General features: G+C 40.6%; 1 protein-coding gene across 19 annotated transcripts in view; it reads right to left on the bottom strand.

Moving 5' to 3' along the window:
- Positions 1-19,478, bottom strand: part of BNC2 (basonuclin zinc finger protein 2) — a 422,437-nt gene that overhangs the window by 242,849 nt on the left and 160,110 nt on the right. For 11 of the 19 annotated variants that reach the window (XM_057548290.1, XM_057548287.1, XM_057548291.1 and 8 more), the window contains one exon: positions 10,817-10,900. The exons of 7 other annotated variants lie outside the window; for them this stretch is intronic. In XM_057548290.1, the coding sequence (XP_057404273.1) occupies positions 10,817-10,900 (84 nt within the window). Of the gene's footprint in view, positions 1-10,816; positions 10,901-16,376; positions 16,395-19,478 lie in introns of those variants that run through there. One more of the 19 variants, XM_057548292.1, reaches the window with a different exon arrangement.

Here is a 19,478-nt window from a genome sequence, read left to right as displayed (position 1 = left end):
AAGCAAACAGGTTTTTACTTGTCTCTGATATAAAACTTTTATTTATGTATTTGGATCAATGTTTATTTGTAGGACCTTAATACAATAACAGATGTCAGCTACATTATCTGTTTTTGATTATAAACTTCTAGAGGGCAGAGACCCTGTCTATTCAGCTCACTTTTTATAGGATGCAAACACAGTACCATCCCAAAAAGGCACTTAAAGATGGTTTTTATAATAACAATGATTTCAAGGGGACTTGGTCTGCTTCCACACTCCATGAAACTCCACTGGCATGTATTGAACATTAAAGAGTAACAACTTTATATTCTTGGGTAACTCCATTCTTCAGATGTCAGAAATGGAGAATTTTTACTAACTATGTAATTTGGGGCAAGCCTTTTAAAATTTCTGGGCCTCAGTTTCCAAATCTATAAGATGGAGACATTACATTATATAACTTCAGATGATTTCCAGGTTTCAATTTTGAAACCACAAGAAAAAAATACTGAGTCCTAAAGAATCTCACACACAAACTGAGGTTCCATTATCCACCCAAGCAAAAGTTTTTTCTTTCTTTTGCGGGCGGAGGTAGAGGGACTGTGTGTTCTCAATGTAAATTATTTATTATGCCTAACTCCAACAAAATATTCACACAGAACATCACCAGTTATTCTTGCAAACAAAGAAAATATGTGGATATGTATGTAATGAGATATATGCTGTATGTATATACAAAATCCATATACATGCACACACCCCCAAACACATAATTCTCTCTACTGAAGCCAAGAATTAAAATACTTCCGTGTTTTCCTGTCTTTTCTTTCTCCCTCTGTGAAGCATCTACGAAACTATTATGACGAAGGAACTTACATAAAGTAAAAATAAGCTTCTTATGTTAATACTGACGGCTCCCAACACGAACAGCTTAGGTTAAGCTGGTCACCTGAAATCTAGATAATATCCTCTCCTAGAAACAGTGGTATTGAGACAGGATGCAAAATGCACTTCTCAGGCCATTCAACCAACATTTATTTAATCTATAATGTGCCTGAAATATATAATTCAAGACACAGAATTTACGAATTGACTACTACTTAAGCAGACAGTGAGAGTAATAACAGCAGGAGAATAAAGAAGGTCCCCCAAATGCAGGGGCATCCAGTTCACACACCATCAAAATAAAAAGGTGTAGAGTGGGGGTGGCGGACTTAAGTTCATGAAGCTGCTTTTTATCTGTATCTGCTAAAACAGCTGCAAGAGAAAACTTCAAGCGACTACTGAGTATACTACCATTTTCTTTTTTTAAATTTAACTTTTATCTTATAATGGAGTGTAGTTGATTTACAATGTTGTGTTAGTTTCAGGTGTACAGCAAAGTGATTCAGTTATACCTATACATATATCCATTCTTTTTCAGATTCTTTTCCCATATAGGTTATTACAGAATATTGGGTAGAGTTCCCTGTGCTATACAGTAGGTCCCTGTTGATTATCTATTTTATATATAGTAGTGTGTATGTTAATCCCAAGCTCCTGATTTATCCCCCGCCCACGTTTCCTCTTTGGTAACCATGAGTTTGTTTTCTATACTATCATTTTCTTATTTGTTTTGAGAAACAAATAAATGTTCTACAGAATGCAGTGATTTCTTCCAAGTAAAGAAAGAAAAACATAGGTATCTTGTTCAAAATTTCCCATGTTCACCTTGCATTCCCTATTCTTGAGGGAAGAATTGTAAAACTTTTTAAAGGTGAGTAACATTTAAATAGTAGAGATGTGTGAAATTTTCAGGAGAAAAATTTATTCTTAATTTTTACCTGCTTAGCCGACAGATGCTAGTACAATTTATACATTTATATAATAACAATAATGCAGTCACATCACTATTTGCAATGTGCTAGGCACAGTGCCCCCCGCACACATCATCTCCTTCAATCCTTCCAACAATGCCAAGAAGATAGATCTGAAAAACTCAAGTCTTCCTACTCTATTACATGAATTAAAATGAAATCCAAAGATCAAAACACACAAGGAACATTATCTTAACTACTGGTTACTCTATTAGACATCAAGAAATGCAAGTGTTTTGATTTGAATGTCTTCCTTCTATGTTGAGGAAGAAGGAAGATGGTTACTCAGAACCACAAATTTCTGGCTTTCATCGACAACAATTCCATTCAAGCGTCCAGGTAAAGGGATAATTTAGTGAGTAGTCTGCATTCCTTTTAAAAAAAGGTAATCAAGGTTCATTCACATTCCTTAAAAAAATCCACCAATGGTCATATACAAGTTTATGTTAAAATGCAACCTAGGGCTTCCCTGGTGGCACAGTGGTTAAGAATCCGCCTGCCAATGCAAGGGACACGGGTTTGAGCCCTGGCCTGGGAAGATCCCACATACCGCGGAGCTACTAAGCCCGTGCACCGCAGCTACTGAGCCTGCGCTCTGGAGCCCACAAGCCACAACTACTGAGCCCACGTGCCACAACTGCTGAAGCCTGCGCACCTAGAGCCCGTGCTCCGCAACAAGAGAAGCCACGACAATGAGAAGCCCGCGCACCGCAACGAAGAGTAGACCCCGCTCGCCGCAACTAGAGGGAGCCCGCGTGCAGCAACGAAGACCCAACACAGCCAAAAATAAAACTGAATAATATAATTTTTTTAAAAAAAGCATATTAATCTTTTAACTAGTAGCAAGAAAACTCACACTATAAATGAAAACAGATTGCAGTTCATTTCTTTGGAGGCTGAAGAATGAGAACAGGTTGTAAAGAGAAAGGATAAAATAAGTGAGAATAAAGGAAAAGAGAAAATGGAAAAGGAAAAGACAAAGGAGTTACACAACAGGGGAGAGAGAAAGGCAATGAGGTAGCAAGGGGATGGATAGGGCAAAGTGAGATAAGACACAGCTAGCGAAATGGCTTTTGTCCAACGCTTGCCAGGGCTCTGGACCATCGCCTCCGCCTGCTAGAGGGATAACTTCTCCGACGGTTTTAAAAAATGCTTCTTGTATCTAAACATCCTCATTTTATTTTTCAGATTCCTGTGTTTATTTTTGAATAAAAGTTCAAATTTGAAGACTCTGCTCATGTATAAAAGGAATGACTTTTATTTTAGAAATGTACTTTGGAACCTACACATCATTGCTCAGTTTAGTGCTCAAAACCTCAGGGATGTCTCGACATTCCAACCTGACAGTCTTGCCTTTGTAAAGAAGTGAAGACTGCCTCTTTCCACTGTGCCTGAAAATTACACTTGAAATCAGTCTTCACTGATGATGCAAAGCCTTAAAAATACGTTCATCTGCTGGAGGAGTCATCTACCACCAAAGAGAGTTGTTTTCACTCTGAAGAAAACAACACAGATGTGCCCAAAGTGCTGGAAGCCTCAAAGGGACGTCCAAAGTTGGTCATCAGAGAGACATCGTCCTCCAGCCTGGAGTACGTAGGCGGAGCAACAGCACCCAATACTGACTCAAAGCCAGAATCTATGGAAAGGTACACCATGCATCAATTCAGCCTGGCTTAGCAGACTAAGGACCCCGTCCACCCAACCACCTTGGCCCGAAGGCTTGCTTTTTTATACCCATCCACCTACCCGTCCTCTCTGTGCTCCAATAAACCACTGGTCCTGACTATCTCTCTCAATACCTTAAGAATCCTTTTATGTAAAAATTCATGGAGTTTCCCTGGTGGCACAGTAGTTAAGAATCCGCCTGCCAATGCAGGGGACACAGGTTCGAGCCCTGGTCCAGGAAGATCCCACATGCCGCGGAGCAACTAAGCCTGTGAGCCACAACTACTGAGCCTGCGTTCTAGAGCCCGCGAGCCACAACTACTGAGCTCACGTACCACAACTCCTGAAGCCTGCGTGCCTAGAGCCTGTGCTCCGCGACAAGAGAAGCCACCGCAATGAGAAGCCCGCACTCTGCAACGAAGAGTAGCCCCCACTCTCGGCAACTAGAGAAAGCCCACGCGCAGCAACAAAGACCCAATGCAGCCAAAAATAAAACAAACAAATAAATAAATTTATTTTTTTAAAAATTCATTAAATGCTGTACCACTCTCAATATACTGATCCTACAAACTGTAACTCTATGAAGTGGTTCAACACTGTGTCATCACCACACAGCAACTTGTTTCATTTACAGTATCTATTTCACTTCTACTCATGAGCTAATATAATTCAATTTTTTTTAACTGCACACAGGCTGCTAGACACATGTGCACGGCAAATGGAATCTGAACTTAGCTTAACAGCCTCATTTATTCCTGATGGTTTAAATTATTTCATCACAATTAATGACACCCCCTCAGCTTCCTGTGCAGCGCGGCCAGATGTTCAGAGACCACAAAGCCACTCTCCTCTTTGACGGCTGGTGACAGGTCGTCCTCTGAAGGATGTTCCCTAGGCACTCGGGCTGGATGGCACCTCCACTGCTTAGCACCTCTCTGCCTCCCAGACTCTAACCATGTAGAGGAAAAGGCAGGAAGGCACGAGAGACCAGCAAATGCGTTAGCGACAGCAAGTCCCAAGACGCGACCTAAATCTGAAGGGACCTGGTGCCGCCACAGGAGCTCCTAACCTTGCTGTCTTGTGAAAGCACTCTTCGCCTCCACCTTCCCAGCCACTGGCATCCACTGAGGGCCTGGCCTGGTGTCAGTCCTCGGGCACCATCGAAGGACAACAAAAACATCAGTTTTTCCACAGGGATCCTTGTTGGTCATGGTAATTTTGTGTTGAGGGGTATTGTTTAAACTTACTCCCCCCATCAGGATCACCACCTTGTTTTCTAAGAGTGAACAGTTTCTTCAAGTACGATTATTTTCTCCCCTGTTCAATAGACACTTCCCACAGAAACATGCAACATTTTGGCAACTTGTGGTAAGCAGTTGTGCCCCTTATTCTCTGTTAAGCTTTACTGGGGTATAATCTAATTGACAGACAAAAAGTAACAGACATTCCATGTATACATCTTCATGAGTTTGGCTGACCTCTTTTTCCTAGGCTTAAGTAGGATTTCTTCTTTTCAGGGGCTGTTGGCTTTTTGTTTTTGTTCTTGTTAGGTTTTGTTTGTTGTTGCTTTGTTATTTTTTTTAAAAGAACAGAATGAAAGAGACCACATTTTTCCTATTTTGAGTCTCACATGGGCAAAGCCATTTACTTTCTTAACAGTAAAAAAAAAAAAAAAAAAAACAATTTTTCCTCAGAAATTCATAAATAGTAATTATATTCATCATTTGAGTTTCACACACAAAAAAATAAATGTGTATAATGACAGGTAGCTAAGAGGGTAGCAGAAATAGTAAACATGCTAGCACTTTTACAATAAGAATCCAATACTACACTCTAATTTGGAAAACATTTCCATCAACTAGGGAACATGTGGCAGACATTTTATGGATTATTTTTTAAATGTTAAAAAAAATAAAAATGCTGATCTTATTCAGGGAGTAAGGGGCCTTTTCGTTTGCCAAAAAGTTTAATAGAAAAACTGAAAGGCCACCTGTGTCAGCCCACCCTATAGTATGAACATAAGCTATAAGAGCACTTTGGAAAATATTTGTAAACTAAGATGAGAAAAAAAAATCAGTATCAATACAGATTCCAAGCAGATGCAAAAGGCTTCCGTGCATGTTAATGATTATGTGTGTGGCCTACACAGGCTAATTTCAGATACCTTCAAAACTCACTATACATTCTCTTTTATAAGCTATTTGGGATTAAAACTAGGACCTTATCCATAACAACTTTGACAATGGACACAAATACAAGGTAAGCTAATCAAGCCAAACAAGTTGAATTTTCTCCCTCATGGATGGCTTTTTAGGTCTTAAATGACTACTGAATTTTACCAGACATGCTACACTTAGTATTTTGACAGTTGTTTATTAAAACTAGTTTCCTAGGAAGTCCATAGACACCACCAGTCTAGTTTTTATCAGAATTGAGACGATCAGAGAGAAGTTGTGATGATGGTATACTTGCAGCAAGCAGACAACAATAGGAAACTCTTAGCATTCCCAGAGTTGCATCAAATTTTCCATGGACCGAAACTAAAATGAAATCGTTCAATTACTGAGAGGTAGATAAGTAAAATAAACAACTAATTTCATACAGTGAAGTTGGGAGAAAGTCATATGGACCTCATTGTGTTGTCTCCAAACACATTTTATCGGAGGGGAAAAAGGAGCTGAATAAACTTTAAACTCTCATGTAGGGATGTATTGCTTGTGTGTCCCTGGCAGATGTGGAAAGGAGATGAAATGGGCAAGGGAGAATCAAATATCCCATCGCTGCAGGTTTGCTGAGGGAAAGAGCACTGCAAAGATCTCACATCTGGCAATCATTTGTCAATAGCTGGAAAGAGAACGGCAGGAAACTTTCTGGCTCTTGGAGAAGATGAAAAGACAAAAACCATGTGTCACACACACACCCACACTCTCTCTCTCTTTGCAATGGTACAATGACTACTACACTTATTCTCCACCCCTCCTTTCCCCTCTAAATTTAATGATCTTCAGATATACTCGACTCCATGGTCAAAAACATGCAGTCACTTGACTTGTTAAAGCTGCAGTGTATGTACATTTTTCAAATAAACCCCAGGGTTGATGTTAGAAAATCAAAATCAGTCAAGCATAGACCGCCTGGTACTTTGGGCAGGAATCCTTGTGGTTTAGTCAATAAACAGAATCTGAATGAAAGACACCACAGTAACTAGACAGTAACGTTTTGAACAGTTCGTAACCTTAAGGGGGGCTCAGGCAGGCGGGTGCGCTGGTGACTATGGACACGGTTACCAGTCCCCTTAGACGGCTCCCCCTCCCTGTGACAGGACTGTGCGTGGCACAAGGTCATCTGCTCTCCCTAACACACACACTCAATAAAAAAGTAAACTTGTATTTGAGAGATGCTGGGAATAAATTTGGGGAGGGAACAGCTTGTTGCTGTTGTTGTTTAAAATATTACATCTATTTAACAGGGTGGGAAGGGGGAAACCTCAGCTTCCGGGTGTCCGTATGGATGAGAACAATATAGAAAATTGGTTAGCTTCATTATGAGTTCACAAAAATGACCAGCTTTGCCCCATTAGGTTTACCATGTAATAAAAAGTTTTCAAGACAACCCACACAAAATTAATTAACTTCTCCCAAATCACAGGAACGTAAACCTGTTCGTGGTGATCGACAGACTTCAATGGGCAGCTCTGCTTCGCCCTTATGCTGCCTTTAACTAGCAGCCACCGCCGTCCCTGTGATTCTGTAAAGTGAATGCTGCAGGTTGTTTAATAACCTGGCAAATTCACAGTAGCTTGTCAAATTATTACAGGAACAGTGCCATCACTAAACAAGCCTGATCACGGTTAATTACAATGTAGACTAGACAGCAGCCACAATTGTTCATTAATTACAGGAAGCACCTCATTTAAATTTTATGGAAATTTACATTTGCACCCCAGTATGTCTGGGGAAAAAAAAGTGATCCTTCATGCCTTCATAAAAGAAAGGAGTCTGTGGTTTATGAAACATCACAGTAAATTGTGTCTAATCAGGTACTGAAATATTGGTTCATTATTTACTCTAATTTTCTAAGCACTTTAGTGGTGAAAAATACCAAGTCAAACCCCACATCTTGAATTCCCAACCAGGAAAGGAACTGTGCTAGGCTAACTGTAACAACACACGATGAGGCACAGTGAGACTAAAACAGTCACTTTTATGATTAAAAATAAAATATTTGGGACTTCCCTGGTGGTGCAGTGGTTGAGAATCCGCCTGCCAATGCAGGGGACACAGGTTCGAGCCCCGGTGTGGGAAGATCCCACATGCCGCGGAGCAACTAAGCCCGTGAGCCACAACTACTGAAGCCTGCGCTCTAGAGCCTGAGAGCCACAACTACTGAAACCCATGTGCCACAGCTACTGAAGCCCGCGTTCCGCAACAAGAGAAGCCACCGTCACGAGAAGCCCATGCACCGCAACGAAGAGTAGCCCTGGCTCACCGCAACTAGAGAAAGCCCGCGCGCAGCAACAAAGACCCAATGCAGCCAAAAATAAATAAATAAATTTATAAAAATAAATAAAATAAAATATTTAACAGCAATTAAGGGAGGTCTAAACTAGAATAACAATTTCCCGTAAAATAATTGTATAAGAGGACAATTTTGGGAGCCTATGCATCAGTTAACCTCCAGAGCTAAAGAAAGTACACAGTTTCATATGTACTTCAAAAGCCACTGAAGAAAATCAAGAAAGTTAAGACCGTAAATCAAAGTCTGGATTTCCAGCTACTTTTCTAAATCAGGTATATTAACACAAAAAAGACAGCAGATGCCCTTGCAAAAGTCAAGTCATGCTCAGACTTCCACAATGACAGTCATTCAAAACCAAGGATACATTCATGAAAGAGTGTCAGGGATCTTGGAATTATTAAATGATAAAGTTGCTAAGTCATCTGAAATTTTAAGGATTAAAAGGAAAGGGTTAAAAGAAAGAAGGTAAGAAGAGGAAGGGGCTCCATCAGTCCTGAGAATTCATGTCAGGTACAAATACAAAGGTAAACCAGATATGGATACTGTGTGTCTAAATGAAAATCCTTCACAGGAAAGGATATAAACAAGCCAGAGCTCCTAAATTGAGGTGTACAAGAGATTATTCTCAGAATCAAGAGGCCAAACATAAAATTCTCTCGTGGTTATAATGCCTGGCCCTGGGGGAAAGTCTGAGATCCAAGAAGGAAAAGTAAACGATGCTGGCAAGTCCTATGATGAGTTCCCCGGAGTGCAGAGTTGGACTAAAAAATAAGAAATGGCTCACTTGATAGGAAAAAAAAAAAAAAAAAAAAGACCAGAATGCACATGCCATGGCAAGAATGAAAGGACTCTAAGCTACTCCTGGAACTGTTAGCTGGTGAAGAATATATTAAGTGTCAAGTTTATTATGACAGACATAATATGAATACGTACCAGGTATTATTAAAATGTATGGAAGCCATAATTAGAAAAGAAGAGGAGAAAAGAGAGAAAGAAATGGTTCAAGTGGGTCCCAGTTAATGCACCAATGCTTCGTAGTTGACTATCTTTTCACATATTCAGCTTTTCCACTCAGTCCACCAAAATGCTGTTGCAATATGAGGAATCCAATAAAATGAGCCCTTTCTTTTCTTTGCCCAGTAACTTGGGTCTTCCTTGCAAGGCCCTCGCTGAACTGTCAACTCCACAATCTGTTTAGCTACCTACAACCACGGCTTCACTTCAACGTGTAAATATACATTTTCTCCCTTGGTATGTCGAAGTAAAGTGCTCCATTGGTCTCTTTCGGTTTTATTTCATGCACCCACATCTGCAAAACCCATCGCTCTCTGCTCCATAACTCAAGGTTCAAAAACAGATTATCCAACAACCACCCATGACAGACCATTCCAGGTGACGTGTTTGAAGAACATCACTCGTCCAACCCGAAGGGGTCAAGGATCAGACCACTCTTCACGAAAAGTCTTCCATCACTCTGCATATATGTGTCACACACAAGCTGTGCGCTTTCTAAAACTGGGAGACACGTGATCATGTCTCATACGTGCCACACCTGCTTTTCTGTTGTATCATAGCCATATGTCGCCCAGACAGTACCAGCTTGTGGCACTGCTGAGCTCAGGTGGTCTTCCCTAGGCCGAGAGCAGGTGCGCAAGAGATGGTGTCCCCTTCAGAGTATCATAAAAACTGAAACCTCCTCTGACCACCACTTCCGCCATCACGCCCACTGTGAAGTCAATTTTTTAAACTATTCTCTTTTCTCATTTGGGGGGGGTCTGAATCAGTAAAAAAAAAAAAAAAAAAAAAAAAAAATGTTTTTTAACACTGAGCTCACTATGCTCATCCCCTAAGTCTTAAAATTTAGAAAATGACGCCAAATAGAGGCCCTAAAAAATAGTATGGGTTTGCCCATGCAAGGGGGTGCCGTCCACATTGAAACTTCAGCCTGCATCTTTGCATTAGTGGCACACACATTCCATAACTATTAACAGGTACCTGGAAGTGGAGATAGGCCTTTGGCCAGGATGTCGTATTTATATTTTTAATCTGCAATACACCACACCGTTTCTAATTTCTCAAGTCCACACAACGAATTCCAAGTCAATACTTTCATGAAAAATGTGCTTTGTAAATAAACTTAATATTACACCAGAGGACATATCTCCCAATCCATGAAGAAGGAAGCTACTTATCATTAAGTCCTATTTTTCTAATACAGTGCCCAGCTGAACGGCTTCCGTTCTCCTGAGCTGGGAGACCACAATGCAGGAAGCATGACTGGCTCCCCAGGTGTCCCCAGAGCCTAGCGTCATTCTTAGTACTTGATAATGATGATTTGAAAAGATGAGAGCTAAGATTTCCTGAGTGCCTGTTACGTGCCAGGTCCTGTGCTAACTGTTAGGTATGTGTTAGAACATTTAATCCTCACAGTCACCTAGTGTGGGAAATCTCCATTTCATAGATGAGAAAGCTAAAGCCCAGCTAGGTTGAGTGACTTGCCAAAGATCTCACAGCAACTGTGTCAACCTAGGTAGCCAGCCTTCAGAAACCACATTCTTATTCACTGCAGTACATACTAAGTCTTGATTTCTTGAATGAGTAAATGAATGATCTCTAGTTACATACAACTTAACCTGAAAAGGACTTTTTGCTGCACAGATGCTACACTGGGCCCTCTGTTATACCTGTCTCAGCAGTTGCCTGTCTCCTGATGGCATCTGATGTATCTGCACGGCCTTCAGAGACCACTGTTACTGTCACACCACCCCCAACTGATAAAACAGTAAGACTCCAGCCTGGACTTCCAGCCTCTGGTCTGGCTCCTCCAGGTTTGGGCAGAAGTCTGCACCCAGCACTCTGCCAGCACATGCCACTGGAACCTGGGGGAATACGGCCAAGTTAGATGCTGGCTGTGGAGGCTGCTGAAAACTGCACACAAACACACGTGACCCAGGCAGAAGCAGGGACATCCCAACGGCAGTTCTGAAACAGAACGGCTTCCATCACGGCTTCACAGGTTTTTGACACTCAGTAGGTCAAATATATTGTAAATATCACACAGCCAAGTTTATTAACTACCAAAAGGTAAATTCTAAAAAGAAAAAATCCACATAAATTTTATTGCCCCTTGTATCCACAGCATGTAGCACAAAGCAGGCACTTAATATCCGTGGACTGTAGAAAGAGGAGGAGAGAAGAAGGAAAGTCAAAAGGAAGGAAGGGAGGAAATGAGGGAAGGGAAAAAGAAACAGAATCTCTGCTTGAAATTGGTGACTTTTTTTCTCTTCTCATTTTCTTAAGTGGGAATTAAGAAAACTGCATTCTATAATGCCTAAAGTTCCTTTGCACACTTAAAATACCAGTTCAAATTTTTTTTTTCTATTCCTGGCATGGGCTAGTATTTATTTATCAACATGTATTATTTACTTACTGTATTTAAGCTACATTTAAGAGGCTCATTTTACGTCTGCTCTAATACTAAAAATAACAAAAAAGCTATGATTTAGTAAATGTTTCTCTGTATCTAGAATCCTACAATGAAAGCCGCTAAGATTCCCTTTCAAAACTAAGCTACCTATTACAATTAGTTATTCTCATCCTGAAATATTACCTACTTATTAGTCACATGCTTACTTCATCTTAAAATTTTTAAGATAAAGAGAATTTAGATTCCATTGAAACCTGTTTTCTGCTTTTTAAATTCTTCTCTAAATCTCTACTCAGTATTTCCAAACACATACTACCTTCATTAATCATACAACTATCTATGTGTATCAGAATCTCAATCCATCAATCAGCTTCATCTCACCTGTATCTTCTTTCCCTCTCAAAGCCCTCCTTTGGTATTTCGTTTTATTTATTTTTTTAACTCCAACTGGGATCATCTGTGCCAATCAATTTTCTTTGTTCAGAGATCAGTTTTCAGCCAAGCATGCTGTCTTAGAAGGTATTTCCTTCTTTCTTTTGACCCACAAATCTGTTCACTTCTCCAGATTTAAACAATTTTCAATAAACTCCACTTTGCAAGTTTACTAGTGAATATAACATATATATTTTTTAAAAAGTCAACTCTTCTAACATTTTTAGGTCCAACTTTCCTATTCTTTTCAAGTGTCTTATTCTTTCTTCCTGCCTATTTCCATAAAGTGACATCAACAGAATATCAGCTGTCTTTGAAATTAACCACTCTTAACCCACAAATTTCTTCATTTGGAGCCTGAGAAGGAAAGGAAAAGGAGGTTGCATTTACTGAGCGCTTGCATTGTGCCAGTCACCATGTGGGTACCTTACATCGAGATTAACCCTTTTTTTCCTTTCAGCCATCTTATGGGATATGAACATCTCCATTTCACAAGAGAGGGGGAGCTTTAGAGTAGTTAAATAACTAGCTCAGGGGCACATGCTAGAAAATTACAAAGCCCAAACTTAAGAAATGAGAAAGAGCGAGAACATTTTTCAAAGAAGTTAATGAAAAACATGTAATAGTTGCTTTTAGTAGCATCCATTCTAGAGGCATTTGTTGATGTTTCATATGAAAGAAATTACGAAGAAGACAATTAAAGGAAATGAACAAAGTGTCACAAGAAATCAAGACCTACTACTCACTCTTTGGTCTGGGACAACATCAGCAAGGTTAAAGGGGATTTCTCCTCTAACTTGAGAAATGAGAAAGAAACGGGTCATGGAGAGGAATAGAGACACTGCATCTGTCTTGTGTCACCCACAGAACAATGCTGATCCCACCCCACACTGACACGTGGTGAGGGCACCAATGAGTTGTGCGACAGTAATTCTCCCTAGGGTGCAAGAGAAGAATTGGGGGAAAATTACTTAGAATATTCCATATCAAAACAACCCCCCCCAAAGTTTCCTATAAAACCTTAATAAACGTGACTACTTAACTGATTACAGCAGATAAGCCAGAGTGCATATGTTGCAAATTAAGTGTAAATAATACTTTATTTCATGTACACAAAACAATTGCCACTTACCTTAATATTAGTTGACCATGTCACAAAGACAAAGTTTCTAGTTCCTTTTTACCCTCACAGAAGGCATTTCATAAACACTCTCAAGAGGAATGGAGAAAGTTAAACAACTACAATTACACTCAATTACAACCTCAAACACTTAGAAATACACAGTTGCTGAGAGAAAACAAAAAGGTCTGTGAGTAAGTTGGAAGGAAACTGTGCCAGGCTACTGGAATGCTTCAGCTATCCAAATCACAAAAAGGAACTAGGAGGAAAGCGAAGAGTGCTCTCCATCTTAGAATCCTAGGATCTCTGAGCAGAAAAGAAAATCCTTCTGATCTGTGAAAACGGACTTCCTTAAAGATGAGAAAATTGAGATTTGAACCAAAATCCACATGGTTTCACTCATGAGTTCACCATCTAACAATACTCCCCCTACCTCACCCACCACAATTAGAGTCATCAATTATCAGACAGAGAAAAAGTATAAGGGAAAGGCAAGCTATATCTGTTTCCAGTTCATCAAAATGTCCCAAGGAAAATACACAGGATATAAAAGCTTGATAACCTAATTAGGTATAATTCAGCACACATAGACAATTAGGCCTTTTGATTCAGAAGCCTTAGCAGTCAGCCAACTACCAATAAGCAATCAAAAAATGCCTGACAGAAACAGCAGACCTAAACATTTTTTTTGGCCATGCCCCACGGCATGCGGGATCTTAGTTCCCCAACCAGAGATCGAACCTGCGCCCCCTGAAGTGGAAGTGCAGAGGCCTAAACACTGGACAGCCAGGGAATTCCCTTTAACTCATTATTACTCCATTTTAAATTAAGATACTAAAATAGGATGTGTACCTTCTGTTTTCAATGGAATTGAAAATTCAAACTGATTTGGAGAATTCCAATTTTATCCTCTTGTCTTCATGCTAGTGTTTAGTGGGCATTTCAACATCATACTTTAAAATAAAGTTCTACCGTGATTTTCATAAAATGTTCACAGTGATTTTGATCTCTGAAACGTAGTAGGACTAAGGGGACATTTTATTTTTTTATTCTTTGTTGCATCTTTGTATACTTTACTCTTAAAGTAATAAAAACATTTAATTTAAAAACAAAGAAAAAAACTAAACTGATCAGCTAGTATTTCTAAACAGTAGGCTGCAGGTTTCATTATGGGATGGTAATTGTCTAGAACTCATCTAAATTTCATTCGGCTGGTGCTATAACAGGAAGTAAGAGGCCTTGAAAGGGACCCTCTAGAATCCCCAGGGAAGCTGGAGCTGAGTGTATATCTACTCTCCTGTAGAGACCTCAAAGGAATCACGGTGTGCGAGAGAGCTATTTACAACTTACTTTGTGTATAATCAGCAGAAACAAAAGATATGACAACAAGCATAAAGGCCTCTCTCTCTCTCTCCTCTCAGGAGAATTCAACAAGGGAGGGCCAGTGGGCATTCACTTCAGTGTCAAAAGGGCTTCCAGAAAACATATTTTCTGTGGGGCAGGGAGGAAATATGGCAGGCTTCCTACACACACACGCGCACACACACACACACGTACACACACACGTTCTTTGTTTACTGAGATCATACATAAAGACTGTTAGGGACCAGATTTCTGAAAAGAAGACATAAAAACCTCCACATTGTAAACGGGAGCTACCGTTCAAAATACTTGAAGAAGGTGGGTGTAAGGAAAGCAACAAATTAAGAAAGAAAGGGGCAGAAGTGATAACTTGGGAAAAGAAACGTGTTCCCAAGAAAAGGTCTTATAGAATCTGGGGTGCTTCTTGCAAAGCCAGGGCCCATTTGAACTTTAATTTTATTTTTAAACATTAAACATTCAGGCAGGCATTTGCCTGATAAGCACTATAAAAAGTCAGAGCCTAAATAAATTAACTAACTTCCATGCCATCTCAACTCTTTGGTGAAGCTGGCTGTAAGCCCAGAGCAGTTCTGAAGTGTATGTGTTTTGGTGGCTTCCGTCTAGCAGTGAAGGTATGAGGGAAAAGATCTGAACCCAAGGAGAACTTAGAAAAGAATGGAGACAGAGAATTGGCTTTAAAAAATAGAGACAGGGAGAGAGATAACCCCAAAAGAGTCCCATGAGAGGACTCAGGGACATGGCTGGGTACAAGCTCTGTTACACTCTAAGCCAGAGAAAAGCAATAACAGCCTCATGTCAGTGGTTAGATGATACCAAGCAACAAGAGGAAACACTCAGATAATGCAAAGAATTCAGGAAGACCATTCAGTGAAATGGATTTGAAAATAAGTGAGCCAGGAGCACTTGTGACAAAGAGCAGATAAAGAAATAAATTAATTACCCAACACTGTAAAGACAGCGATGTATGTTAAATGCAGTGCAGCAAATAAGTGAGAGGAATAAATAGAAAAATAAGGTGAGCTAAGTTGCTGGATGTGCAGATAACGTCTATCTTCATTTTTCAGGCGACGATTGAACTAAAGACAACATTCCAGGCCTAAGCCTTCCCAACCATGGAGCCCCAGGCCTTAGCCGCAGAAGGGCCACATATACAGAACCTAAAGCTTAAGAATGAAAAACACCACTCCATGATCAGAAAGGAACTGCTGAGTCAAAACAGTATTTATGCAGCTGCCAATACAGAATGGCCAGAAATATGCTGGTTCTTACAGAGGCCTTAGATGAGGCAGGGTGTTGGAAGGTGAGAAGGATGAACAAGATGTTACAGGAGAAGAACTGAATAGCACGGTGGACAGTCCCCTCTGAGCCATCCCAGAACAGTGAACTACAGGAGCAGGATGAGAGACGAGAGAACAGAAGAGGGTTAAGGATGGGATTCTGCCACTCAACAGGCTGACAGACACAGAAGACTACTGGGTGGGGGTGGGTTGCAAAGCATCCTCACAGGAGCCAGGAACTAAGTGAGGTTCAGTCTCTTTCTGCCTCGGGGGCTGGTCCTCTTGGGGGAGCTAGGGCCCTGGCCCTGTGATGGGAGCAACCACTGCAGGTACGATTACAGGAGATTTTCAAAGCCACAAACAACAACAAAAATACCTTGTTTTTATACTGTGAAAGGCAAGATAAAAGATAAAAATCTCTCTTCCCTGGTGACAGACACCCTGAGGAGCCTGATGGACCATGAATAATGCTAAAATTACACAGAATCTTTCTTACAGAGCCTCAAAGGGCTTTACACAAAATATTTATTAATTCCCCTATCAGACGAGTAAGGGGTGGGGAGGAAATTTCCACCGCACTCTTTTTACTTTTAAATAAGAAAACTGAGGCCTATCACTGTGGTCTCCCCTCCACATTTGATAAGTTGGACAGAACTGAAATGAAGACGTAGTCCTCTGAACTACCATGCTAGAGTTTTACTAGAAAAGTCTCCTACCATTTGATAGAGTTCACCTATTTCTCCACTTCTTGTTTTATGTGGGTTTTAGCGCTGAAGAAAATGAGGATGAAGTTATTTGCACCTATGCCATGGATGAACTTTATACCTAAGAAAGAAAAGTACAAAATGAGATTATTTTCAACTGGTTTACAATCGTTCTTGTCATTCAGTACATTGGAAATTGAACACCCCAGGTTGTTGCTCATGGGCATAAACATCGCCAAGTCTGATAACTGACATTAAGTGAAATTTCAAATATATGTATGTATATATATGCCCAGATAAACTTTCTTTCTGCCCTCAAGTCTCACCTCCAACTATCCTAAAGGCAGGTAATATGCAACGAGCACTGGCTTTGGAGTGAAACCTCTGTTTTAACCCCAGCTGCAGTACCTTGTGAAGTTGGTCAGTTAATTACCAATTCAGAGCTTTATTTGCTGCATCTGTAAAATGGGAGTAATTATATTTACTGTGTAGGGTTGGCAAGGTTGAAGGAGATGACACAGGTAAAACACCTAACTAAGCAGGCTGTAGGTACACAGCATAGGTAATGATACTTCCCCAGATATCTCCCTCTGCCCCCCAGCACACCATTCCTATCAGGGCTGAGAAGTTTGAGACAGTGAGGGGAGGAATTTGGGGGGGGGGGGGGTGGAAGCAAACTCAAGTGTCAAAGGAATAATATAAGCAATTAGGGAAACTGAAAATTATACCTAATTCAATTGGTCTCAATTAGGGGCCAGCTCCATCAACTTGTAGACGGCTTCCTAGAACACTGTGTTGACGAAGACTATGAAGATGTGTCTGGGCTCTGAGAGAATGACCACAAAAGTCTTCTCTGGGGGAAGTAGTAAGAAGAGATACATTTCACTCCCTGCCACTCCTGCCCCAGCCAAGGCTTTCCCAAAGAAAACATAGGCAATTTTCTGAGTTCTCTTTCATGCTAGTGGCTTGACCTATGAATTAAAAGTAAGGAGTTCCCAATACACACGACTATACATAAAATAGATAAACAACAACGACCCTCTGTATAGCAAACGGAACTATGTTCAATATCTTGTAATAATCTATAATGGAAAGAATGCGAAAATCAATGTGTGTGTGTGTGTGTGTGTATAACTGAATCACTCTGCTGTACACCTGAAACACTGTAAATTAACTACAGTAAAAAATAAATAAATATAAGATGAAAAAGTAAGGAGTTTCCAGGGAGCTCGTGAATAAAGTCTGAAGAAGCCCTACCCTTTTGGAAAAAATAACCCAAAACTAGACAGCAAACTGATAGACAACCAACAGTCTAGGTCAGTGGTTCAAGGTGTATTCTCAGCCCAGGAACATTATTAGCATCACCTGGGAACTCGCTTGAACTGCATTTGCAGCCCCACCTGAGACCTACCTGTGACAGACCCCCTGCGGGGTAAAGCCCAGCCAGGTGTTTTTACAAGCCCTCCAGGTGATGCAGATAAGCATGAAAGTTTGAGAACCACTGGCCTAAATAAACTTGAAAATCAAAAAAGAACTGGGAAGGCAAAAGTTTTCTAGATGATAACTTAGTTTTAGAAGAGATATGTCTGGGGTTGGGGGGTGGGAAACAAGGGAAGAAGGAAGAACAAAGAAGCAAACATCAGGGCATAAGATCCAGGATCTCCCAGAATCTCATTCTGTGAAGAAGAGTCGGCACGTCAGGAAAAAGCCCAAGTGAGCAAGCCACCTTAGGAGCAGTGGTATGGGCAACTCCACAGGTGCTGCAAAAATGAGAAGGAAATAATTTGTGGACAGACATTAGCTTTAGCATTCAAACTAAAAAGCACTTTAAAAGGACCCATGTCACCTTGAACTCAGCCACTGGGTTTGCTCCACTCAGCTGGTCTCCCTGATTCTTCACAGAGATCAAGAATGAGGATGAATTTGGGACTTCCCTGGTGGTCCAGCAGTTAAGATTCCACGCTCCCAATAAAGGGGGCCTGGGTTCGATCCCTGATCAGGGAACTAGATCCCACATGCCACAACTTAAAAAAAAAAAAAAAAAAAGGTCCCGCAAGCTGCAAACGAAGATCCCGAGTGCTGCAACTAAAAAGACCTGCGCTGCCAAATTAATTAATTATTATTTTTTTTTTTTAAAGAATGAGGATGAATTTAACTATCTCTAATGAGGGGAAAGAGACAAATTTCAAGCCATGATCACCAAGAATTTTTTTTTGAGGGGGCGGCATTTTTTAGAAAGGAGTTCACTTTGGAAGAAAACAAGTGCATTTCACTTGATCTTACTTCATCAAAGGCACAAAATGGGACAAATCAATGGGGTTGTTTTTCCCACCCTACATTTCACAACACTGAAAAGGAATGAAAAAGGTATACGTGAGAAAGCAGAAAAGGGAGTTTGAGGAATGAAACATGGTAGAGGAATGTGTCACACTCCAGACAGTGAGAGAACAAATACTACCCTCCCAAAATTCAACATCCCATGTTACCTCTTGAACCACCTACATTAAACCTATTATGGAAAAATAAAAAGTTTAAGTTGCCATACAAGGAGCAGTTAAACTAGATTGAACGCACGGCGGTTGTCTAGAGAAGCAGATTCCTCTGGACTAGCCTCTTGCCCCATTTGACGTGGGTTAGACTTATTATGAAGAGTGAGACTGAAGGCAGGCCACAAATGGTACCAACAGACCAGTGGAATTCCGGGGTACTGTAACCAGGAGAGCTGGCAGGGAGCCATCACCACATCCAAAGCGCACAGTGCAGTATGCCCAAGATCAATGAAGCAACATGCTTCTCTCTGCATGCAAAGCTTGAACGTAGGTAATGATAAGAAAGGAAATGAGAAGGCTGATTCACCCCTACTGTTCCCTACAATAAAAACTTTCCCAACTCAAACATAAGTCATACTGTGCATTGCACAATCGCCCCTCCAAACTTGCTGAGGACCCCAGACTAAAAAGAGAAAATGCACAAAAGCACATGAGGTTGATTTCTTTGGAAGACCCACTCTCACCCTACCCACCCCACCCGCTTCCCAACCCTAGATCAACTGGGGCGAGATCTAGGGAAGGTGAAAAGCTGTACACAGTATTCTGTACCAGACAGGTAACAAGT

Source organism: Balaenoptera acutorostrata, chromosome 6, assembly GCF_949987535.1.
Source record: "Balaenoptera acutorostrata chromosome 6, mBalAcu1.1, whole genome shotgun sequence".
NCBI lineage: Eukaryota > Metazoa > Chordata > Mammalia > Artiodactyla > Balaenopteridae > Balaenoptera > Balaenoptera acutorostrata.
This window is presented reverse-complemented; position numbering and strand designations above follow the sequence as displayed.